Source organism: Myxocyprinus asiaticus, chromosome 28 (genome assembly GCF_019703515.2).
Source record: "Myxocyprinus asiaticus isolate MX2 ecotype Aquarium Trade chromosome 28, UBuf_Myxa_2, whole genome shotgun sequence".
NCBI classification, from domain to species: Eukaryota; Metazoa; Chordata; class Actinopteri; order Cypriniformes; family Catostomidae; genus Myxocyprinus; species Myxocyprinus asiaticus.
In genome coordinates, this window is record NC_059371.1 from 37,586,413 (window position 1) to 37,612,352 (window position 25,940).

At 39.6% G+C, this 25,940-nt stretch overlaps 1 protein-coding gene across 1 annotated transcript in view; it reads right to left on the bottom strand.

The window, feature by feature from the left end:
- The window catches only part of LOC127418730 (pleckstrin homology domain-containing family G member 4B-like), a 38,643-nt gene extending 15,285 nt beyond the window's left edge, over window positions 1-23,358 (bottom strand). The window contains 11 exon segments of the mRNA XM_051659470.1: window positions 660-811; window positions 974-1,072; window positions 1,787-1,903; window positions 2,086-2,172; window positions 2,332-2,425; window positions 2,827-2,950; window positions 3,406-3,591; window positions 5,731-6,806; window positions 6,808-7,010; window positions 8,162-8,359; window positions 23,343-23,358. Coding sequence (XP_051515430.1) covers window positions 660-811; window positions 974-1,072; window positions 1,787-1,903; window positions 2,086-2,172; window positions 2,332-2,425; window positions 2,827-2,950; window positions 3,406-3,591; window positions 5,731-6,806; window positions 6,808-7,010; window positions 8,162-8,359; window positions 23,343-23,345 — 2,339 coding nt within the window. The 5' untranslated portion in view covers window positions 23,346-23,358.
- Between the last annotated feature and the right edge of the window lie 2,582 nt (window positions 23,359-25,940).

Genomic DNA, 25,940 nt, shown 5'->3' on the forward strand with positions numbered 1-25,940 from the left:
TGAAACACATGCTAATGCCAAAACATGGAGGACACAGGGTTTGTTCATGTGTATTATTTGGTGAACTCTTATATTGACAGCGTAATACATGCTAGCCAACTAGCTTACAATAATGGAACTTTGGTCAAATACGAGTTATTTTCTCAGTGTAAAAATGTACAGTAAGCATCAAATAGTTACAGATATAGGTGAATGTAATGGCAAGCGATAATATGGTAGTTGCATTTAGAAAAATTAATAAAGCCAGAATTCACTATTAAAACTACACTCTTGTCCGCCATGTTTAATGTTTACATCTTCTCCCAACTCGGAAACTGGGTTATCAAAATTATCTCTGAGTTTTCCAGTTGTAATTACAACTTGAGGGGGAACTTCAGAGTAGGAAACTCGTATTTATGATAATTCCGATAGCACGTAAAGGCAGCATAATTCTCTTAGGTTGGCTTTATTCATTGCACATAAAGGTAAATTTAAAAAAAATAATAATTAAATGTCACTTTTTTGTTATGGCATATACTTCACAACATTTTATTTTAAAGTGATATTTAAAAAAAAATATTTGATTAAATTGCTTGGTAGATCATTAACTAAAATCTGAAGGTCTGTTCAGTGTGTATAGTAAGAGGTGGAGTGTGTGTTTGGTGTGTGTGTATTGTTACCGGCTCTGCTCACAATGCGGTGACCTCACATCAGTTTCCCTCCTCAGCCTAGCCAGCATGGTTCCGCCTTCTCTTTGCAAGGCAACCAGTCGGGTGTCTTCCTGCACATCCTTCATCAGGGCTCTCTGTTCTATAATGCACTGCTGGACATCCTGATTAACAAACACAAGAAGTGATTACGATTTCTGAAATGTCATTATTCACAACTTTAATTAAGGGCTGTACCTTTTTTATTCTCTTTTGAGAATAATATGGTGGTAGGTCCAATCTGGGAGAATTTTATTTAGGAGCAGATACAAATGTTTAACAATTACCTGCACTGTTTCGATTTTATGAACACCTTCCAGTTTCTTTATAGCTCCTGACAGCAGGGCTGAGGCGTCTTGCAGGTCTGATACAAACGGATAGAGTTTCTGTAAAGCAAAAGATGTTTAATATTGCATGTTCAAACAGATATGCAGGTATTAGAGCAGTGGTTCTCAACTGGTGGGTCGCAACCCAAAAATGGTGGCAGGTCTGTTCTGAAAGGGTCACATATAGCAGAAAAAAAAAAAAATGCATTTCAATGTTTGATTTGAAGAACTATTTTTAAACTGTGTTGGGTTGCCACTTGATGTCCAATGTAATATCTGGGTCCTGAAGCAAAACTAGTTATAGAAATTTGAAAGTAAAACAGATAATTCTTTTTCAACCAATGATTGGTTTAGTAATCAACAAGAATAATTTAGGAAAATATGCACGAGAAAATTGAGGCCAGATTGGTTAAAAACGTTGAATGCACGATCTTATGCTGATTGTGCTCATGTAAGGTCATGTAAATGGCTTAAACGGTTTTCCTATATTGTGGAAACGTCATAAATTATGTAAGGAATAAAACGATCGATACAGTTCTTTTCCTGATTTCGCATTGCATGTAAACAGCTTTACAGCCATTCTTACGTGCTTAAGTGTTGTGCGCATAACTAATTACATATTGATGTCAAAAGCAGAGAATAACCCAAGGATTTCAAATCTCATTTAAACAGTTTTCTTGCATTCCCAAATTTCAAATACGCTGATTTTTGGCAGATATCAGCATATAAGTATGTATGTAAATGCACTAATTTAAATTTTACACAATAATGTACCTGATGGATTTGTAGCCAGTCAGCATGATCGTAAGGCAATGACCCCTGTAGGGCTGCAGTCAGTTGACTGGCGTCCACTATTTTATAAAGAGCCTTGAATGAGGTCACGATTTCCATCTATTAAGGGTTGAAGACACAGTCTGTTAGAAACGGTTTAATAGCTAGAAAATAAAACATTGCAAAGTGGTACTTTGGTAAGTTGGTAAAATAAAGAAGGTAACATGCACTTTTTTATGAAGAAATCTATTGAAGCCAGGTATAAGTGTGTACATAATTAGATCAAGAAAAAATCTACTGACCGTTACGCCGGGCCTTTTCTCATGAATGTGGCTGCTGTCCTTATTAACCAGCAGCAGAACCCAATGCACAGCGTGAGGAGTGAGTTCCTGTAAAAACGACTTGAGATTCTCATACACACTTTAACTCAAAAACACTTCAGTTTATTGTGGAAAAACTTTAGTAAAGATGTGAAAATTGTTTCATTGTTTAGTATGGTTCTTCTTTAGTATTAATTGGGAATCTGGAAGGAGTGTGGTCATACTCACCTGCACCATCAGGAGAGCTTTGCTGAACTCCGGGTGAACTGGCTTCTTCCGTGCAACAAACACAACCGTCATCCCAAGGTCTTTCATCTCTTTTCTAGTAATCATACAGTTAACATTAGATTTACATGTTAAGCACAGGGTTTTATCCAAAGTGACTTCTTTCAAGGTGTACGTTTTATCAGATTGTGTTTTGCTTTGGGAATCACACCCAAGACCTTTGGTGTTGCTAGAGCCATGCTCTAATAAGTTGTATTGCAATAATACAGTATATATATAGAAAGGTGGCTACTGAATAATTTATAGATATTAAATTAGATGTCCACAAAATTGGACATTTATTTTACACAACATTTACTCAAAAAATATTTGAAAGCTTTATATGTGATTGCTGTATATTATCCATTAATAAGGATGTTGAATAATAGCCAGAATATGAGTGTCTCATTAGTGAATATCACCATGTGATTGTAAACGTATGCAGGTGAGATGTTGTACCTAGTGATGGTGTGGAGATACAGAAGTAGTTTGCAGAGCTCCTGGCTGGAAATAAGAGCTGAACCCCAGACCTGATGATCTCCATAAATCTCCAGAACTGCCCTGCCTGACCGATCCTGACCACCTGGAGTAGACAGATCAGGTTATTGCTGTCCAGGTTCATCCATTTTCATTTGTCTTGTGGAGATGAATTTGAGTTTGGATTGCATTTCCAAAAGAAACCACAACCTGGGTTTAATTATGTGATTCTTGAATTTTACAGTTTCAACTATAGTTGGCTACAGGTACTTTTCATGTTATGGCCTGCATATGATGAAGTGCTTTTAAATGTAACTGTCTAAATTGAAAATGGATGTTCATATAATAATTTGCCACACCACCAGGGATAGTGAAATTAAGCAAATTTTCACACAGTGTCACAATTGGACAACACCATTCATTTGATATGATCTGAAAAAATTTCTGTAAAAATATATTTTATTAAAATACATGATTTCAAAATCGGCAAAATAACTGGGGCTTTACATTGCTTTAGCATATAGCTGTTGTCATTAGGGATGTTGGGTTTTGTGTATTTACCTGTAAGACACAGCAGTCCTGAGTGTAGGAGGCCATTTGCTGTAAGTGAAGGAGGTGTAGAAGATCTGGATGGCGGCCTCTCTTTGTCAGTCTGTGTGTTTAAGTTAGCTTTGGCTGAGGTGTCTGAAAGATTTATTTGGGGTCCAGTAACCGTAGGGGGTAGAGTTTTTGTGTCCTGAGGGCCATCTTCAAAGGAATAATACAGTCAACACACATTAAACATACTGTGACGAGGAGGAGGGTGGGGCCGGGCGTCCATCCTAACGGCCCAGCCCGGCCCCGCCCTGCTCCTCGTCACACATACATTTAAACATGATCAAAGAGATCTTTTGCACACATCTTTGACATTCTAATAAGATTATCACAAGGACTTTGAAATAGCATGTCTATAAATAACATATTAAATATATTTGATCTAAAATTGATCTGTCTTTCCATTTAAATAAATAGTTCACCCATAAATGATCATTCTGTCATCATTTACTCACCGTCGTGTTGTTCCAAATCCGTATGACTTTCTGTCTTACCCCTATGATAGCAAAAACCACAAAATGTGCTGAACGCAATTTGCACAGTGCAATTCAGCTTTTGCGTTTTGTGTTTCTGAGCACAATGTAGCAGATGTTGCAGCAGACTAAGGTTGTATGGTATACCGGTGCTACAGTAGTATCGCAATACTAAAGCTTAAAAATACTGGCGGTGCCACAGTATTTTTAAATGGTAATTCCTTTAAAACAGTAGTACAGTATGTTATGTATTATGTGCGGTAGTAAATATTATTTTTGCTAAAACCTTCATTTGATTCAGACCTATGTCTGCAATAACATTAAAATTTTTGTCTTTTCGAGTGGCGTCCCCTTCACGCAGTGCCCTTTAAGAGAGCAAAATGCTGTTTAGAATTTGCCCCATTTATGGTATTGTTTATTTTTCAATGTGTGGTTTTCCCATGCTTCAAACACACACGTCTGAATCCCAGCATGTTACCTTGGTGGTTGTGTCTCCTAATGGATAATATTAATTTAAATAAAACTTTAGAGAGTGAGAAGCTTTTTAAAAATAAAGAAAAATTCACGTAATGAGATTTGGAATTATTTTGGGTTTTACCTGATGAGACCGGGAAAACCTGTCTGCCGTGAATTTCTACAAAGATTTCAAGCCAAAGGAGGAAACAGCAGCAACCTTATTAAACACCTTTGGAGTTCGGACAGTGCCATTTAATTTAACCTAAATGCTTTATCTTAACATTTACAGATTTACCATTTCTCTGAAAAATCAAACGTTGCACTTGTTTATTTTTTTCCAATTACAAATGCATGGTGGCGGTAACTTCGCACTTATGATCAGGGCTGCATTTCCCAAAAGCATTGTAAGCCTAAGTAGATCGTAGAAACCTTTGTAAGCTTGCAATGCTTTTGGGAAATGCAGCCCAGATCGGTTTGATCACGTCCCTGAGGCCTGCGATCAAACCGGTGTGTGTGTAATCTGCATTTGTGCTGCTGTTTACCAGGATAGAGGGGCTGAAGCAGCTGTAATAAATAAACAGCTGCTCAAAACAGTCTTTTCAACATTACAACCTCTTTATTTTTATGTTACCAACATTCAAAAAGTCATAGAAATAACGGAATAAAAGTTTAAAGCCGTTGCAGTTTGAACTGGTTGTTTTGATGCAATGATGTTTTTTTATTATTAGTAGTAGTAGTAGTCCATTTGAGCCTTCTCTCAGTTCATCCATCAGTTATTTTCACCACTTCCAGAGCAACAAGTGGAATGGCTAGTTTCTAAGAAAAACTGTGACAAACTATGTTAAGAATGAACACATGTGTGGTATCGTGATACTACTTGGTATTGTGATACTTTAGCTGGTATAGTATCATAAGATATGATTATGGTATCGTGACAACCCTACAGCAGACCACTGTGATCTGAACTGAACAGCATCAATCAACTTTGATCCACACACCTAAATCATCTCTTTACATGAAAGTATGCTTTACACCACACATCTGGATATATACCAGATTACAACATTCTTTTCTTACTTATTACTACTGCCATGATTGACAGAAAATGTACCCAAAGATTTTAAAATTCAGTTTACCGCTTGCTTTCCTATAGAAGATAGTTTTGTTTTTGTTTTGTTTTTTGCCGTGTTGAAAGTTTTTTCGTTCCTTGAAAGTTAGGAAATTATACGTTTTTGGAACAGCGTGTGAGAAAATGGTGTAAGAATTTTTATTTTTGAGTGAAATATCCCTTGAAGTTTTCCTTATCCTTTATTAGTTTAGCATGTTGCAAAACCATTGGCCCAAATGACAGCATATTTCAAACCTTGATTCTGTAGTCTTCTTCTGTTAATCTTTGGAGATACAAGTCCAAATGCTGTGGTCTTCTTCCCTGGCACCACATGAAGCCTTGGAATCATTTCTATGTAGCTGTTTCTGTCCACCTCGGTTGTTTGTCCTTGGACAACAATGTGACATTTTTCAGAGGTCCCAACCACAGGTGGAGTAAAATTGAGTATTCCTTTACCACTATCAATCCTGTCCTGAGAAATGTTCTGAGTCCATTCCCTACACCCTTCATTCAAGCAGTTACCAAGGCTGTTGCTCTGCTGACCATTTTTCAAGGAATCGCAACAAGCTGGAGTTTCCAGAGCAGGTCTATGAAGGGTTCTAGAATCAACAAGACTTTCAAAGGGAAGCTCAAGTCTTTCTTTGGGGTAAATGAGTTTCTCCTGTGCCTCCATGTAGGACTTCCTGTACTGACACTCTTGGACTTTGGTCCCTTGTCTGTGTTTCCTCTGCATGCATGGTGTACAGGGTTCCTCTGCAAACCTAACGGTACGTACACAAGCTGTATGGTCCCTGGTGGCTCCATTAGAACTTGAGGAACCTGCTCGGTTTGACTTTAGTAGAGGAGTATGAGGTTGCACCCATGTCCTTGAGTATCCTTGGGTTTCTTTTGGGAGGTCCATTGGGTCATCTAAATTGCCTACAAAACTGCTCTTACTTCTGCTGTCCCACGTGTTTGGGGAAACCCAACCCACCGGTCGCATGTCAGCCCGATCCATCTCACTGTGTCTAGAACTACTGCTGCTGTCTACCAAACGTAAGGACACAGCTATACCATCCCTTGCAGGACAAATCCGTGTCTCAACTGAGAAAGTCGAAGGGGTTGTGGTTGCACCCTGCTGGTGGGACAAACTTGACGAATCTTCTTGGTTTGAAGGTGCAGAAGAGGCCATACTCTGGTGCTTCTCTTCAAATTCAGGGGTGGCCACCTTGTCCCAGGGCACCTTGACTATACCCTGCTCAGTTTTGAGGATGCAACGAGTGAGAGATGTTCCATGTCGTCCCGTATTGAGCTCCTTGAGCCAGTTCTTGCTGAAGATACTGGGATATTTGTGTCTCCTCTAGTTCACGTTCCTCTTCATCAAGAAGGCTCTGGACCACAATGCGGATGGCCTGGTTCCCAAAAGGCACAACCTGCAGGTAGAAATCTCCTGGTCTGAGCAGCAGAGGGTTAATAGTAGTGAGCTGGATCACAATCCGATTGTGTAAACACAAAGGCCAGCCAGCACAACGGAACACCTTCTCGGAGTACGGAGCCTGTTCAGTACATACAAAGGATCTACTTAAACACAAGTTTAGATATTTAGATGATGGATTTTCAAACAAAGGAAGTCAGCAACATTTTCCAGTTTAATGTTCTATCTATATTGTTCTACTCTAAGTATTAGTGTAATGTGTGCATTTTCAACATGATCACACAGGTAAAATTTTAAATGTTGCTTCTGAAATTTCATGTACCCTGAAATCAACATGATTCTGCCGTAATACTGACAAGTGCCATCCCCCATCAGAATTTTTTTCATCAATTCAACCATAATTCCCTTTCCCTCTAGTGCTACTGATAGAGCGTTGTGCTAGCAACCTCCGAAACATGGATTCTGGTCCCATGGGAACCAGGAAGTAATCGCGTTCACATAAACAATGGTGAGCGTGATTCTGAGGTTGCATATTCGCTTTAAATTTTAATTTATTACTCAGGTGACGGTTAGGTTCTGGGTTGGGGTTTCGGTTAGGTGGTATCGTTAATAAAATTTGCATTCCTATTGACTGCATTGCATCATTTACAACTAAAAATACAACTCCCTTTTTGCGCCCCTCTGTGGACATTTCCCCTGAAACAGGAGCTGCACATACATTCAACAAAACTTCCAGCTTTGGCCACTGGGGGCAGTGATTCGAGTTCAGAAGAACTTTCAACTTACTGTTGCCAAATTCATAGTGAGATAAGTCTGGAATTTTACAGCATTGATATACAAACTGCAAACAATTTTCTTACTTTTTTTTTGTCTTTATCTTTTATCTTTTTTTTCTGTTAAACAAGATACATTTGTGACATGCTCAATGAAAGATATAAGTCTTGTTTTTAGATAAATCTAACATTTTATCAATATATATATATAAACCAATGGGTTGGAAATGAACATTTGAGATGTATTATTAAAAATTGATTCTATATCTTTACAAAATCGCTCTTAATTCTGAATCAATTTTTTTTTTTTTTTATAAAAGTACGCCAATGAAAACTAGTTTTGAAACTTTGGCACCAGACCTCATGTCATTTTTCACATCTCTTTTGCTTTGATTACTTATCCAATAGATTTGGTCTGATCCACAATGACTTTTGTCTCAAACTGTATGTTATTATTACTGCAGCTGTTTATTTTTTATTTTTTCCCCCCAATACTTACACAGGCCGCCTGCTGCACACTCTCCAGAAGATGTCTGGCAGGGATGAGGAAGTCGGTCAAACACCGGAGGGCGTCTCCTTGGTAATGTCCATCAATGACCTGGAAGAGCTGGCTGAGGACAGTTGGGGCCGTGACCTCAAACGGCGGGTAGAGGACACACAAACAGCTCTGGATGGACGCGTCCAATGGGTCTAGGTTCTGATAAAAACATATACAGTAGAAGTCAGAAGTTTATATTCACCTTAGCCAAATACATTTAACCTCAGTTTTTCACAATTCCTGACATTTAATTGTAGAAAAGAATTCCCTGTCATAGGTTAGTTAGGATCACTACTTTATTTTAAGAATGTGAAATGTCAGAATAATGGTGGAGAGAATTATTTATTTCAGCTTTTATTTCTTTATCACATTCCCAGTGGGTCAGAAGTTTACATACACTTTGTTAGTATTTGGTAGCACTGCCTTTAAATTGTTTAACTTGGGTCAAACGTTTTGGGTAGCCTTCCACAAGCTTCTCACAATAAGTTGCTGGAATTGTGGCCCATTCCTCCAGACACAACTGGTGTAATTGAGTCAGGTTTGTAGGCCTCCTTGCTCACAAATGCTTTTTCAGTTCTGCCCACAAATTTTCTATCAGATTGAGGTAAGGGCTTTGTGATGGACACTCCAATACCTTGACTTTGTTGTCCTTAAGCCATTTTGCCACAACTCTGGAGGTATGCTTGGGGTCATTGTCCATTTGGAAGACCCATATGCAACTGAGCTTTAACTTCCTGACTGATGTCTTGAGATGTTGCTTCAATATATCCACATCATTTTCCTTTCTCATGATGCCATCTATTTTGTGAAGTGCACCAGTCCCTCCTCAAGCATAGCACCCCCACAACATGATGCTGCTACCCCCATGCTTCACGGTTGGGATGGTGTTCTTTGGCTTGCAAGCCTCACCCTTTTTCCTCCAAACATAACTATGGTCATTATGGCCAAACAGTTACATTTTTGTTTCATCAGACCAGAGAACATTTTTTCAAAAAGTACGATCTTTGTCCCCATGTGCACTTGCAAACAGTAGTCTGGCTTTTTTATGGTGATTTTGGAGCAGTGGCTTCTTCCTTGCTGAGTAGCCTTTCAGGTTATTTCGATATAGGATTCATTTACTGTGGATATAGATACTTGTCTACCTGTTTCCTCCAGCAACTTCACAAGGTCCTTTACTGTTGTTCTGGGATTGATTTGCACTTTTTGCACCAAAATACATTCATCTCTAGGAGACAAAATGTGTCTCCTTCCTGAGCGGTATTACGGCTGCTTAGTCCCATGGTGTTTATACTTGCATACTATTATTTGTGCAGATGAATGTGGTACCTTCAGGCATTTGGAAATTACTCCCAAGGATGAACCAGGCTTGTGGAGGTCAAAAAAAAAAAATTTCTGAGGTCTTGGCTGATTTATTTTGATTTTCCCATGATGTCAAGCAAAGAGGCACTGAGTTTGAAGGTAGGCCAATTCAGAAGCTAATTGGCTAATTACCTAAAGGCTTGACATAATTTTCTGGAATTTTCCAAGCTGCTTAAAGGCACAGTTAACTTAGTGTATGTAAACTTCTGACCCACTGGAATTGTGATATAGTCAATTAAAAGTGAAACAATCTGTCTGTAAACAATTGTTGGAAAAATGATTTGTGTCATGCACAAAGTAGATGTCCTAAATGACTTGCCAAAACTATAGTTTGCTAATATGAAATTTGTGGAGTGGTTAAAAAAGGAGTTTTAATGACTTTAACTTAAGTGTATGTAAACTTCTGATTTCAACTGTATACAGTATTATACATATTTATAATCACATTTATATTCTATAAAAAATATACATAATTTATGTGTATACTGAGCCTATTTTTAGTTTAATTCTCATTTAATTCTGAATGATCTGAGAGAGTTTAGCTCTTTAAAGAAAATACTATAGGAGATGAGAATAGCATGGTAACTTTTCATTCCTACTAATTAACAAACAGATATTTAGAAAGTAGGTCTTCATGTCATATTTATAATAAAGAATCAATAACATGAATATGTATGATTTGTTTTTCCATCAACATGGCTGCCAATATGAATAATGAAGAATAAAATCCAACACTTGAACCTGCATCATATATGTCATCGTGTGCTGTGCCTATCGACAATTTCAGAGTCAACTTAAGACGTTCTTCAGAAGTCAGGATAAAATTCAGTGGGGAATACCAGCCTAACATGTTCAAGGAATAAGAATGATGAATAAATTAATATTTTTCCCTTAAGTCATCTCAGTGCACGCTTGTTTTGAGTTGATCCACGGTGCATACAGATGCCACAACTTCAAAGGTGCATGTTGATACAACTTGAAGGGAATCGTTTTTAATGCAACCAAAATGTCATAAAAACGGTTTGTTTCATGAATCAAACTATTTGTTTATTATTAAACAAAAATGTAGAATAGTTTTAGAAAGACATTTTCTCTGCATACACAATCAATGTAGAACGTTGCTTGCAGCAGTTGATCCAGAGTCTTTTCTCATCCCATTCTTCTAGTTACGGGGAGCTGTATCACGGAGCAGTTCGGCTGCAAAAGTCCGTGAATTGAGCGAGTATTTCACCCTGTGTATCATTTAAAGATTTTTTAATGCAGTGTGTATTAACACATGAATCAACCACGTTTCACTGAACCGAATGTTGACCTCATATTACTTTAAAACACGAAATGTGCATGCACGTTAGCGAGTTGATTGACAGGCGATGTCTGTATCTAAAAGGTTATTGGCTCTCTGAAGGTGGGACTTCCTTTCTACATCCATTGACTGTTGGGTGCTAGAGCTTCTTGGTTGGGCATTCCAATTTCTCACATTAATTTAAATAGAATCGTCTCTGCCAAAGAGTCTCTGGTCTCACACTCTATAGAACTACAATGCCTATCATGCACTATGTCTCCTCCCCGAAGTTTGCACACTTTTACTCCTAATTTCTTGCAATACAGGGACAGTAGAGGTGTACAAAAGCAACGCGTTACTTTATTTAAAAAGTAACTCAGATATAATGGTCTAAAATAAAAAATATTGCGTTACTTTAGTCGTTACTTGAAAAAGTAATCTGATTACGTAACGCACGTTACCGCCAACTCTGCTAATTAATAATAACTAGAGAAAGATTGGCCAGTTTGACCACTATTTTTTTTACTGATATTTACAATTTTCTACTTAATCAGTCATCAGTATTATTAAAAATTGTGTCTTATAAAGCTACATGGTGGTTCTCTAAAGAATAACAATAAACAACACCACTACACCACTCTGCGTTCAAAAGGAAGCCAATGTGTTTACAGTATTGGCTGATCATTAGGGGTTTTTCAATGGCTGATGTGAAAACCGATATCTAGAGGGAAGGATGACCGATGGCCAATACAAATGCCATTACGAAACGTACACTTATTTAAAACAATGTTTACTTAAATTTGCTTAAGCTTGAAAAAGAAACCTTGTAAACAGAAATTGTTTACTAGTAATTCACAAATCTCTTGGAAGTTTATTGATTTTGGAACTGACACAAGGGTAAGTTAACACTTCTGTTAATCAGCCAATTGAACACGGTTGTCGGCCGATGTGATAAATCGCAAAATGGCCAAATATCGGCTGATAAACTGGCCTGGACGATTTATTGGTCTATCACTAGGTCACAGGCAAATGGACTCAATATTTGAATGTGTTCGAAGAAATTTATTTTACGTAACAGCCATTCATGCCATCTCAGATGTGATACATTCGTGAGACATGTTAAAGAAATGCTTAAAGCACAGCATTATTAACTAAATTATTTATTAATATTAAAATGTATAATTTGTATGTGTTTATTGTAGTATCATAATGATTATTTAGTTAGCAGTGAGTCAACAAAAGCATAAATAAAATAAATCAAAACTCTGTTCTGCATACCGGTTATAGGACACTTAAACGTAAAAATAATTGGCAATGTAATGTAAAAGTAATGCATCGGACATAATGGTAGTAAAAAAAAAATAAATTAAAAAAAAAATGTTGGTCGATCTCTTATAATAACACACCGGCAATACAATCTAGGCACCAAATCCAGTTTAGCAAAACAAAGCCCTCCTTTTAACATTCTTTAACATATCACATGCAGACAGACAGACAGACAGGTGTCCGCTGGTCGTGCCTGGCACAGTTTGTCGTCGTTTGGAGGGAAGTTTTCAAGATCATATTCACAGAGTCCTCTGACCCTCAAACCCAAATCCTTTTTATAGTCTCTGGTTTTAGCTAGTCTGCTGTTTCAGCAGTGAGGGTCTGTGGGGTTAATGGACATTCCGGTAGGTGTCAAGAGGGGTCAAGAATGCACACACACATATACACATTTAATCATATAAGTATACACACAGCATAGGGGAGTACATTAATGGACAAGGGCCCTAAGATGGTTGAAATACCACAAAATCCAGACTGAAATGTATCTTTGTGACCTTTCAGACAAAATATACAAAAAGTAGCCCTTAAAGGAGCAGATCACCCAAGAGTTAAATTCTGTTATCCTTTACTCACCTTTATGTTAGCACGCAACACGCAAGCCACAGCGAATAAGCTTCTCTCATGCACTCATGGAATGTGCAATGTCAAGAGTTACACAGAAAAAAATTACTTAAATTTCAAATGCCTTTAGAAGATTTGAAATATATGCATGAGTCGCTCTTATTATACTTTTTCGTCCTTTTTTGAAGCTTTAAAGCAGAATCACCATCCACTGTCATTATATTGATAAAAAGGACAGGGATATTTACAGTCTAATCTCATGAAAATTATGCGACTGTGGCAACATTTTTGCAAAACAAATTACATGCTTCATTGCACATTTGGCTGCAGTTTTCCAGTGAAATGTCCAGTGAGGGGCGCCAAAAGCGAGTGAAATTGTGTCGTACTCAGACGAGGTTTTTAAGGTAAGTAAGATGAAGGTTTTAATGAGTAAAACGTAACTCCCTAACCTAAAACTTAAACCTAAACCTAACCAATAGTGTCCTAAAAGCAAATGCGACATGAAGAGCACATCTCTGAAGCAACCACGTTATTTTGTGATGCTTCTATGACACTTTTGCCTCATGTATCAATTAGCGTGCTTGTCTGGACTCAAGCCTTGATCTTCCAAGTCCGAAGTCCAACACTCTATCAGGTGAGCTACCACACAAGACAATCACATTGGAATGAATGTGTAAATATAGGTAGGTCTGTAATACAAGCCTTGAAATAAGTTTAGAAAAGTATCGAAATTATAACATACAGTACACTCAAAAAATAACTCTTTGGCTGACCTTAATTCAGTCAAGAATAGTGGTTCCACTTGTTTAAAACGAGTTTTCTTAAATCAAATAAAAAATACCATTGAATCTTAAATATTTCAAGTTAAGGGAATATAATTGAATTGAGGAAACCCAACTAAATTAAATATGATAAAATAAAGTAAACAACTAGCTAGTACAATGAATGCTAGCATGCTAATTGCATGCTAATAGAAAATGCTACACTATAATTAGCAAAGCAATTGCTTAGTGAGTAAAGCAATATACTTGTCTCAAAACAACAAAACATTAAACACTACAAGTCTCCCCCTTAAAGGAATGCTCCGGGTTCAATACAAGTTAAGCTCAATCGACAGCATTTGTGGTATAATGTTGATTACCACAAAATATAATCTCCACTCGTGCCTCCTTTTCTTCAAAAAAAGCAAAAATTGAGGTTACATTGAGACACTTACAATGGAAGTGAATGGGGACCAATTTTTGAATGTTAAAATACTCACTGTTTCAAAAGTATAGCCACGAGACATCAACAGTATGCATGTAAACATGATTTAAGAGTGATAAAATCACTTACTAACCTTTTCTGTGTAAAGTTATAGCCATATTTACAATATGTGTATACATCATGATGGCGCCGCGGATGGCCGCCTCGGTGCGGAGCACTTCTATTGTTTTGTTATTTCTGTTTGTTTGTCCTGTGTTTAGTAGTCTTTTTTCAGTCAGGTTTACCAGAGACGAACTGCTGAACATTCAACAGCATACACCAGTCAATCTTTTCCCGGATTTTGAATATTCGGACGTTTTGTTTGATATTTTAGTTGGAGGCGCGGCTGTGTTGTTGAGTGCTATGAGACGCAGGCGAGGGAGACGAGCCGGTGTGCTGGTCAAACTCCGTCGGCGGGGCTTTTGAACAACGCTGCCGAGCATTCATCTAGCGAATCTCCGCTCTCTCCCTAACAAAACGGATGAACAACATCTCCTCACCCACACAAACAAGGACTTTTCAAACTCTGCTGCCTTGTGCTTCACAGAAACCTGGCTGAGTAAAGCCATTCCGGACAGCACGTTACATCTGCTGGGCTTCCAGCTGTTCAGAGCGGATCGCATCACGGAGTTAACGGGTAAAACGAGAGGCGGAGGAACATGCTTTTACATCAGTGAAAGTTGGTGTACAGATGTAACAACGTTAAAGAAGATGCGCTGTTCTAATTTGGAAGCGCTCTTTCTAAACTGTAAGCCTTTCTACTCACCGCGGGAGTTTTCCTTGTTTATTTTGGTGAGTGTGTATATTGCTCATGGATACTGTTACATCATATATCAGTTTTTGTGAGGATATGTGCATTCCTACTAAGACTTATTTAACATTTAACAACGACAAACCATGGTTTACAGCGGAACTCAGGCAGCTTCATCAGGCCAAAGAGGATGCTTACAGAGTTGGGGATATAGTCTTGTACAATCAGGCCAGGAACACACTGAATAAGAGAATCAGAGTGGCTGAAAGAAGATACTATGTGAAGCTGAAAAACAAGTTTTCAGCTATCGACCCTGCATCAGTGTGGAGTGGCATGAAACAACTTACGAATAACAGGACTGGACCCTTTCTAGATCCCCTTCAATTTGCTTATCGAGCAAACAGGTCTGTGGATGATGCAGTCAACATGGGATTGCATCATATCCTGCAACATCTGGACAGACCAGGGACACATGCAAGGATCCTTTTTGTGGACTTCAGTTCAGCTTTCAACACCATCATCCCAGCTATACTCCAGAATAAATTACACCAACTCTCTGTTCCCATGTCTACCTGTCAGTGGATTACCAGCTTTCGGACAGACAGGCAGCAGCTTGTGAGACAGGGGAAACTCACTTCCAGCACCTGTACAATCAGCACTGGTGCCCCCCAGGGATGTGTGCTCTCCCCACTACTCTTCTCCCTCTACACCAATGACTGCATCGCCAAGGACCCCTCTGTCAAGCTCCTGAAGTTTGCAGATGACATCACTGTCATCGGCCTCATCCAAGATAACGATGAGTCTGCATACAGAAGGGAGGTTAAACAGCTGGCTGTCTGGTGCAGTCAAAACAACCCTGAGCTGAACACGCTCGAAACGGTGGAGATGATTGTGGACTTTAGGAGGATCACCCCAACACTGACCCCCCTCACCATTCTAAACAGCACTGTGGCAGCAGTGGAGTCATTCAGGTTCCTGGGCACTACCATCTCACAGGACCTGAAGTGGGAGACCCACATTGACTCCATTGTGAAAAAGGCCCAGCAGAGGTTGTACTTCCTTCGCCAGCTGAGGAAATTCAACCTGCCACAGGCGCTGCTGATACAGTTCTACTCAGCAGTCATTGAGTCTGTCCTCTGCACTTCAATAACTGTCTGGTTTGGTTCAGCTATGAAATCAGACATCAGAAGACTACAAAGGACAGTTCAGACTGCTGAGAGGATTATTGGTTGCCCCCTGCCCTCCCCCCCCCCACACCTTCAAGAACTATACACTTCCAGAGTGAGGAAAAAGGCTGGAAAAATCACTCTGGACCCCCTCACCCTGCCCACTACCTTTTTGAACTGTTGCCTTCTGGCCGACGCTTCAGAGCTCTGAGCACCAGAACCGTCAGGAACAGGAACAGTTTTTTCCCTCAGGCTATCCATCTCATGAACAGTTAAATTGCCCCATTGAGCAATAACTATGTGCAGTACACAGTTTAGTCATTCTTATATTTATCCAACACATCCAACCTCTTCTGCCATTTCATTCTTCTGAAAAAAAACAAAAAACACTTGCATTGTACAGAACAGATTTGTATTTACACTGTACATAACAGATTGTATTAGATTTGCACTACCCATGTGTATGTGTGTATGTATGTATGTGTGTGTCTGAACGTATGTGTACAATTATTTTTTATTTTTTATTATTATCTATGTCTTGCTGCTGTTTTTGTGTTGTTTTTGTATTGTTGTACACTGGAAGCTCCTGTCACCAAGACAAATTCCTTGTATGTGTAAGCATACTTGGCAATAAAGCTCATTCTGATTCTGAAAGCTCATTCTGATGATGTAATGTCAACAAACCCTAAAATGACTGTAAAAATGACCATTTAAACAACTTTACAGTTCAAATAATACATGAGTTTTAACAGAATAATTAATGTTAGTGCTTTTATAAAATTATAAGCTTCACATTTCTGTTTAAACCCTCCAAAAATTGTCCCCATTCACTTCCATTGTCCCCATTCACTTCCATTGTAAGTGCCTCACTGTAACCTTGAATTTATTATTATTATTTATTTTTTTATTATTATTTTTAAAGAATAGGAGGGACGAGGTGAAATTAATTGTTGTGGTAATCAATATTTTGCTACAAATGCTGTCAATTGAGCTTAACTTGTATTGAACCCGGAACACTCCTTTAACATTTATCTTTCACAAAGACGCATTATATAAAAAATAATGGTAACATTTTCTCTCACTATCGAGTCCTATGCAAAGCATGATGAAAATTAGATATCCCCTGCCCAGTTTCAGTTCACCAATCAAAAAATATTAATGTTGTCCACATTCAAAAATAGATTAAGTAAAAAGCATTGGAACAACTGAGTTAATTTAAGTTCACTTGGTTACATGATTTATTTGTGTAGTATGAACGTGTTAAACGTATGAAAGTATTCATTAAAACTGACGATGGTGAAAGTAAATTTTTTAGAGCAGTGTGTGAGTGATAGAGCAAAACACAAGTGTTAATAAAGTTATAATCAGCCATTGTACTTGTGATTTGTGCAAAAGTGAATAAAATGCACAGTTGTTGTAGCGTCTAGTGTTCATTTCACCAGGAAACTGCAGCAAAACGTCAAACACGGCAGGTAAAACTCAGTTTGCAAAAATGTAATTATAGTACGAGGCTAGGATGGATATTTAAAATGTTCTCCTTTTTTGTTCTGAAAGAAAGGGTTTGGAAATCATATGGGTTTGGAATAAAGGCGAGTAAATGATTTACTCTAATTCAGATGCAGAAAACTTCTTAGAGTGGACGTGTCTCTTTTTTGACACTGGATCCTGTCTTCCCCTTCACCCTGTATATTTCTGACAGCTCCACATTTATATCCTATGAGAAGCCGATGGCCTGTTTGAGCACTTGCTGAAATATACGCTCAGCGATCTCTGGGTCTCCTCTGACCCCAACAGCCATCCATCAAATCACATGATTGCTGCTGTTTTGTGTGAGTGTGTGTACACTTACAGGAGAGAAACTGGACACAAGAAATTCAGGTTTGTTTATGGTGGGGATTTTCCATTTACCTCTATTGTTTTTTATACTGCGTTAATGGAATTTTCTATCCCCTAACCATAAACCTATTAATTAGTATTTAGTAAATAATTTACAAAAGCATGTTCATGTGTCTGTAAGAGTGCATCATGACAAATGAACATAAACTCTTCAAACATGAGACATACTGCAATTCTAATAACTGTATTATTTGGCAGAAGCAGCTAAGCACGTTTCCTGTGCACCTTCAGAGGAAATCACTCTGTTTCCTTAAATTATTACTGTAAAGCATAACACAATGGCCTAATGGATGTGTCCAGAATTAAATTATTTTTAGTGAAAGACAGAAGCACAAAAAGTTAAATTCATTCATCTTTTCCAAGATAAAATGGACAAAATGTGCCCTCAGAAGCATTTGAGATTGGATTTTTTCATGCATGTAACAGGAGTTCTAGTACAATTCATTTACAAATGGTGCATTACATCCTTAAAAGGACAGTTTGCCCGAAAATGAAAATTCTGTCATTTACTCACCCTCATGCTATCCCAAATTGCTTTCTTCTGCAGAACACAAGCAAAGATTTTTTGAAATATATCTCAGTTTTTTGGTGCATACAATGCAAGTGAATGGTGGCCAGAACTTTAAAGCTGCAAAAAGCACATGAAGGCAGCATAAAATTAATCCATAAGACTCCAGTGGTTTAATCCATGTCCTTAGAAGCAATATGACAGGTATGGTTGAGAAACAGATACATTTTTAAGTCCTTTTTTAATTATGAACCTCCACTTTCCACCAGTCCTCTTATGTGCATTCACGGCTGGACTGAGGTCTTCTTCCATAGTTTTTTAGCTATTTGCATTCTTCGTGCATATCACCACCTATTGGGCAGGGAGGAGAAAGAAAAAAGGAGGGATATAGCCAAGGAAAAGAATAAATAAATCCTATTTGCACAACAGCGCGGTAGCTGGCGATATGCACGAAGATTGTGAATTTGCAAAAAAAACAGAAGAAGAAGAGCATAGGAGGGCTGTTTGAAAGTAGATTTATAGTAAAAAAATAAATTAAAAAAAGACTTCAATTTTGATCTGTTTCTAACCCACGCTTATCATATCGCTTCTGAAGATATAGATTTAACCACTGGAGTCATATGGATTACTTTGATGCTGCCTTTATGTTCTTTTTTGGAGCTTCAAAGTTCTGGTACCCATTCACTTGCATTGTATGTACCTAAAGAGCTAAAATATTCAAGCACAGGCCACACTCACAATAATCCGTTGTTTGAAAACATCTTGGTTACTAACGTAACCTGTGTTCCCTGATGGAGGGAACGAGACATTGTGTCGATGTAGTGACACTAGAGGTTCGATCTTGATAGCCCCCATCACCTTTGCTTAAAACAGAAAAGGCCAATGAAAATTGGCGAGTGGAATTTGCATGCAAATCTCCGCCCCGGACATAGGGGTATAAAAGGAGATGGCGTGCATCACTCATTCAGATTTATGCTGAGGAGCCGATAGAGAGTCCCGGCCATGTCAGCAGCCGGTTCAGCGCCACGGCAGGAGGGACACAAAGTCTAGTTCCCTCCATCAGGGAACAGAGGTTACATCAGTAACCAAGACATTCCCTGTCTGTCACTCACTCAACGTTGTGTCGATGTAGTGACATTAGGGGTTCCTATAGGAAACGCTGCAGGCACTGAACCATTTCACAAGGCACGGAAGAGTGGACACAGGCAAGCTGCTGCATGCCTCGCAGTGAGCGCTCAACCATGTCGTGACCTTCCAGCGAGTTAGGTAAGGTGTCTCCCTAGTCCCGTTAAGGGGGGAGAAGGCACTTACACAAGTAGGATACCAGCGATGCCTTTCTTAATTTGCTGTTAAGCAGTCTCCCGCTGAGCACTTTCTAGAATAGCGCTGGGAAGTGCTCTTCCCTCTCCAGGAAGGAAAGCACTATGGAGACCACATCCTGCCAGAGGGAGGTTAACATGTGGAGCATACCTCACATGGACTTACCAATGGGGAAGTACACATATGGAATGATACCACAGGAGGACCCTGTGAAAACTCTGATGAGGGGAAACACAGGTGAAACACCAAGGGGGAAACCGAACAGTGGAAACTCATCGTACGGGATTACCAAAGGGGAATCACCATGCATGGAGCACTGAGCCCAAGCACACGGGCTCACCTGAAAAGGGGAATACCATGAGTACTGGGCCTGGTGGCATTACTCCTCTGCCGAGTTCGTCACCGGACAGTGCTAAAGAATTAAAGAGGTGTCCGGAGTTCACCGCTACGGGGAACTGTTGTGGACAAAAAGCGCACATTATCACCTTTAAAAAAGGTGAAAGGCGCAATGCAAGCGGTACACCCAGCCGGCCGCAGTCTACCTACTGTTATCGTGTAACACTCAGGTCGAAACCGGGTCTATGCATAGGTTATAAAACCTTGCAAAGGTATTGGGCATAGCCCAATCCGCAGCTCTGCATATGTCTGCTAGAGAGGCCCCCCTTGCCAGTGCCCAGGAGGATGCAACACCTCTAGTGGAGTGCACCCGGACCCCCAAGGGGCACAGCAAGTCCTGAGACTGGTATGCAAGAGAAATGGCATCCACAATCCAATGGGCCAACCTCTGCTTGGAGACAGCTTTCCCCTTCTGCTGTCCTCCAAAACAGACAAAGAGCTGCTCCGAGTGTCTAAAGCTCTGCGTGCGGTCCAGATAGATGCGCAGGGTGCAAACTGGACACAGCAACGACAAGGCCGGGTCTTCCTCCTCTGAAGGGAGTGCTTGCAGGTTCATCACCTGGTCCCGAAAAGGAGTGGTGGGAACTTTAGGCACGTAACCGGGCCGGGGTCTCAAGATCACGTGAGAGTGTGCCGGCCCGAACTCCAGGCATTTGCTGAACAGAGAGTGCCTGCAGGTCCCCCACCCTCTTGATGGAAGTGAGCGCCACCAGGAGGGCCATCTTCAGAGACAGAGTGCTGAGCTCGGCCTGCTCCAGGGGCTCAAACGGGGCTCTCAGTAGGGAAGGTAGGACCACAGAGAGCTCCCAAGAGGGGATCAGGCGTGGTCTAGGAGGATTCAATCTCCTCGTGCCTTTGAGGAACCTGTTGATCAGGTCGCGCTGTCGTGAGGGACTGCCGTCCAGTGTATCGTAGTGAGCTGCTATGGCAGCCATGTACACTTTCAGGGTAGAGGGAGACAGCTGTCTTTCCAGCCCTTCCTTAAGAAAAAACAAGACAGACCCGACAGCGCATCTCTGAGGGTCTTCCCCATGGGAAGAATACAAGTTAGCGAAAAGACGCCACTTCAAGGCATACAGCCGCCCCGTAGAAGGGACGACTGGACTTACCGTGCCTGGGCAGGATGGTTCGCGGCAAGGCAGAGCAGGCTTCCCACCTGGAAGACAGCCCAGGGGGGACGTGCTGCTCCGCAAGCCCGCAACGGTGGCCGGTGACTGGGGCAGGCGAGCGGCCCCAGAGACCAGCACATTTACCTGTTCGCCGGCTATCTCTCGACGGAGAACGAGGGAACGGGAAGTACTCACGTTCGCCTGATTGACCGGAAAGACTTCCAGCGCCTGGCCGTTGCGAGTGCACTGGCCCAGGGAATGAGGAAACTGCTCTTTTATTGACCATGTGGGTGCCGAGCCCAGAGGGCTCTCGGCAATGTCATACTCACCACATGCTGGCCCAGGGGCGATGGTGGGGCTGGAGAGATGTCCCGGGCCAGACCAGTCAGGAGCGGTCGTCTCATCCCTGGGCGGGCCATGTCAGGACTGCCTTGAAGCCTGTCTGGGGTTCTTGGGGGCCGACTGATGGGCAGGTGGAGCTGATTTCCTGCGGGAGAATCTTTTTCTCTGAGGCCGGCCTGCGGGCTCCGATGGTACAGGAGCTGGGGCCGACACCGCAGGGGAATGGCTCTGGCGAGAAGCAGACGGGGTGCCCTAGACACTCAAGGCGGATTTCATGGGTATCCGGAGGGGAGAGATAACGGCCACATCCAGTAGTGCAAACGCGGAAGGACATCTTTAAAAAAAACACCAAGCGTTTGCGTGAGCTCTTTTCGAAGGAAATATACTCTTTCTAATATACTCTTTTAGCACCTGCAGACTCAGGCTGCCGAAGCGCCCAGGGGAAACACAGCACTCAACCGTGTGAGGGTGACCGCTGATATGCGGTGTAAGAATCCAGCAGCATAGCAAAGAGTGAGAGGACGAACACATGCATTCGGCTCCGAGGAAAAAATCTGAATGCGTGATGCACGCCATCTCCTTTTATACCCATATGTCCGGGGCGGAGTGTGGCATGCAAATTCCACTCGCCAATTTTCAGTGGCCTTTTCTATTTTAAGCAAAGGTGATTGGGGCTCTCAAGATCGAACCCTAGTGACCCTACATCGACACAACATCGAGTGAGTGACAGGCAGGGAACTCAGTTTTCAGTTTCCTAATGTCTTAGCTTTCCGAAGTATGCACTTTTCAGTGGAGGAAAATGCTGATCTAATGTGGATGAGAGAAATGTAGCAAAATTAGAGAAAACCTATTAGTGTGGACACGGCCTTAAGCTTTAAATATTGAAATTATGAGATTTCGCTTTTTCCGTAAGAGGTAAATGCCATCTCATTAAATTAAATCTTAAATTAAATTGAACAATTTTGAGGCAATCTTGATACACTTTGTGACCAGAAAAAAAGCTACTTTTCCTTAAGGTGTGCCTTTAGCACCCCTAATAAGATACAACTCTTTTCGGACAAACTTTGCCTTGCAGACTATAAAATGGGCACAACAAAATCCAGTGTACTATCATTTCAAAAGAGGACACCTGCAAAGTCTTGGCAGTAAAGCAACCTAGAGACAACCCTTACCCCTGCAAAGCAATCTTTAAAAATGTCTGTAGCATTGCCTTATAAAGTCTTATGCACTATAGTAAGATCAGTCAAGAATCCCCCCCCCCCCAATGTTCAAGCCAAATCTACACCCTTGCACGCACCACACACTGAAGCTAATGTCTGCATGAGAGTTTGTGCATTACTTTTTCTGGAACAGTCAGTCAACAAAAAATATTCAGAAGATGCACAGCAAACATACAGCAAACACGTACAGAGCACATAAGGAACATGGAGTATGACTTAGAGGAATGTCATACACGCGATATGATTCACGGCTGAGTCGTGATTAAACACACGCTACTGTCCTCAGATCAGGTTTCAGATCAAGAAATAACAAAGTTTCATACTTGCTATAAAGTAATTCTGTACAAATGAACATGTATAAATGGTGTTGTGTCTAAGAAAGCTATATATGTTTGTATAAAATATCTGATTGTATATGATAGATTATGAGATTATATCTTTTGTTTTGTAAAGAATTTTGTAGGAAGACACAACTCATTCTTAAGCATTAAAGCATAAACCTGTTGATCAATAGGTTTTTAAGATAATAAGTAACTTAAATTCTGTCCAAAGTGTGTCCAAACTCCTAACTGCTAGTGCGCAATCTCATTTCATTATTATTCTCATGGTAAATAAAGCAGGTGCAGAGGTACGGATACAGATCAACAGAAGTTTACGATACCATTTTGACCAGTGGACAACAGTTCTCCAGTTAAACTTCAATGTCACAATTTCTGAACTCCATTGCAAAGAAAAATCTCTCTGTAAATTAGTTATTTTGTGAAGCTGATCTAAGTAATCCATCCATTCTGTCCATGTCCATAACATGCGATTATAAACTAAACAGAACAGCAGAAGACTATTGTTCCTCTCTCTCTCTCTCTCTCTCTCTCTCTCTCTTTACACAGAAAAGGTTAGTGACTTTATCACACTAAAATCATGATAAAGGAATATTCTAGGTTCAAAACAAGTTACACTCAGCTGACAGCATTTGTGGCATAATGCTGAATACCACAAAAATGTATTTTGACTCATCCCTCCTTTTCCTTAAAAATCAAGGTTACACTGAGGCACTTACAATGGAAGTCAATGGGGCCAATCGGTAAACATTAAAATACTCACTGTTTCAAAAGTATAGCCACATGACGTAAACAATATGCATGTAAACATGAGTTTAGAATGATAAAATCACTTACTAACCTTTCCTGTGTAGTTATAGCCCATTTTACAACTTCATTACCATGACGATTTTATGTCAACAAACCCTAAAATCCTTTAAACAACTTTACACCTCAAATAATACATGAGTTTTAACAGAAGAATGAATGCAAGTGTTTTATAAAATAATAAGATACACATTTCTGCTTTTAAACCCTCTAAAAATTGGCCCCATTCACTTCCATTGTAAGTGCCTCACTGTAACCTCAATCTTTACTTTTTTTAAAGAAATGGAAGGATGAATCGAAATTAATTTTTAGGGTAATCAACATTATGCCACAAATGCTGCCAATTGAGCTTAACTTGAATTGAACCCAGAACATTCCTTTTACATGCATATTGTTTATGTCTTGTGGCTATACTTTTGAAACAGTGAGTATTTTAACATTTACTGACTGGCCCCCATTTACTTCCATTGTAAGTGCCTCACTGTAACCCAGATTTTTTTTTTTTTTTTTTTAAGAAAAGGATGGAGGAGTCGAAATAAATTTTTATTGTAATCAAAATTATGTCACAAATGTTGTCGATTGAGCTTAACTTGTATTGAACCCGGAAGATTCCTTTTAAATGTCCCTGCATTGTGACAAATTAATTTTTAAAAGTACACATTCATCATTGTAGTCTCTTAATTAAAATGGGGTCTAGAACACTTAAATTAGTATTATGTGTAGTTTATACTATGTGAATGTCTGCAATACCAACCCTTATGAAATTCTGTGACACAAGTCAATTCTTAGAACCTCATAAACTCTCTGGAAACCAACCAAACTGTTTACAATTGCAGACCAACAAATGTCCGATCCATCTGATAAGAGCTGACCAGAGACATCTACTTACACTTAACCACATGAGATGACTGCAGATATTGTCCCCTGTGACATCACAGCATTATATAACTCACAATTAAACAGCGAAGAAGAGATATTTTAGGAGGTTCAGACCATAACAATTAATCACTAAAAGGCATGCAAACACAAATCAACAATTGAACAAATATAAACAACCATTAAAACCACACACACAATAAAAATATGAATGGTAGTAAGCTAGAGAGAGAGAACGATGGTCTTTGACTTTAGCTGTAGACATTCAGCTCGTAATTTCTGTACGTGCTGAGTGAGAAATTGCTGTCCTCCAGAGAGCCATTAGATAAATTGCAGTCAAAGATAGCAGCCATTAAACCAGCCCTGCCCACTACATGTGAGAGAGGGATGTGTGTGTATTAAACGATATAACGAATAGTTCACCCACAAATGAAAATTTTCTCATCATTTACTCACCCTCATGCCATCCCAAATGTATGACTTTCTTTCTTCTGCTGAACATAAATGAAGATACCAAAATTTGGAGCTTCAAAATGCACATAAAGGCAGCATAAATGTAATCCATACGACTCCAGTGGATAAATCCATATCTTCAGAAGTGATATGATGAATATTTAATTCCTTTTTTCACTATAAGTCTCCACTTTCACTTTCACATTCTTGTTCTTTTGTTTTTGGCTATTTTCATTCTTCGTGCATATTGCCACCTACTGGGCAGAGTGGAGAATTTATAGTAAAAAAGTATTGACTTAAATATTGATTCATCCATACCTATCAATCGCAAATACAGTAGATTTAACCACTGGAGTCTTATGGCTTACATTTATGCTGCCTTTATGTGCATTTTGAAGCTTCAAAATTTTGCTATCCATTCACTTGCATTGTGTGGACCTACTGAGCTCAGATAGAAAGAAAGTCATACACATCTGGGATGGCATGAGAGTGAGTAAATGAAGAGAATTCTCATTTTTGGGTGAACTATTCCTTAAAAGTAGTTATACTACATTTAAGCTACTGTTTAAAAAAAGTAGTAAGCTACACAACATATATACCTGTATATATATATATATATATATATATATATATATATATATATATATATATATATATACACTATATTGCCAAAAGTATTCGCTCATCTGCCTTTAGACGCATATGAACTTAAGTGACATCCCATTCTTAATCCATAGGGTTTAATATGACGTCGGCCCACCCTTTGCAGCTATAACAGCTTCAAC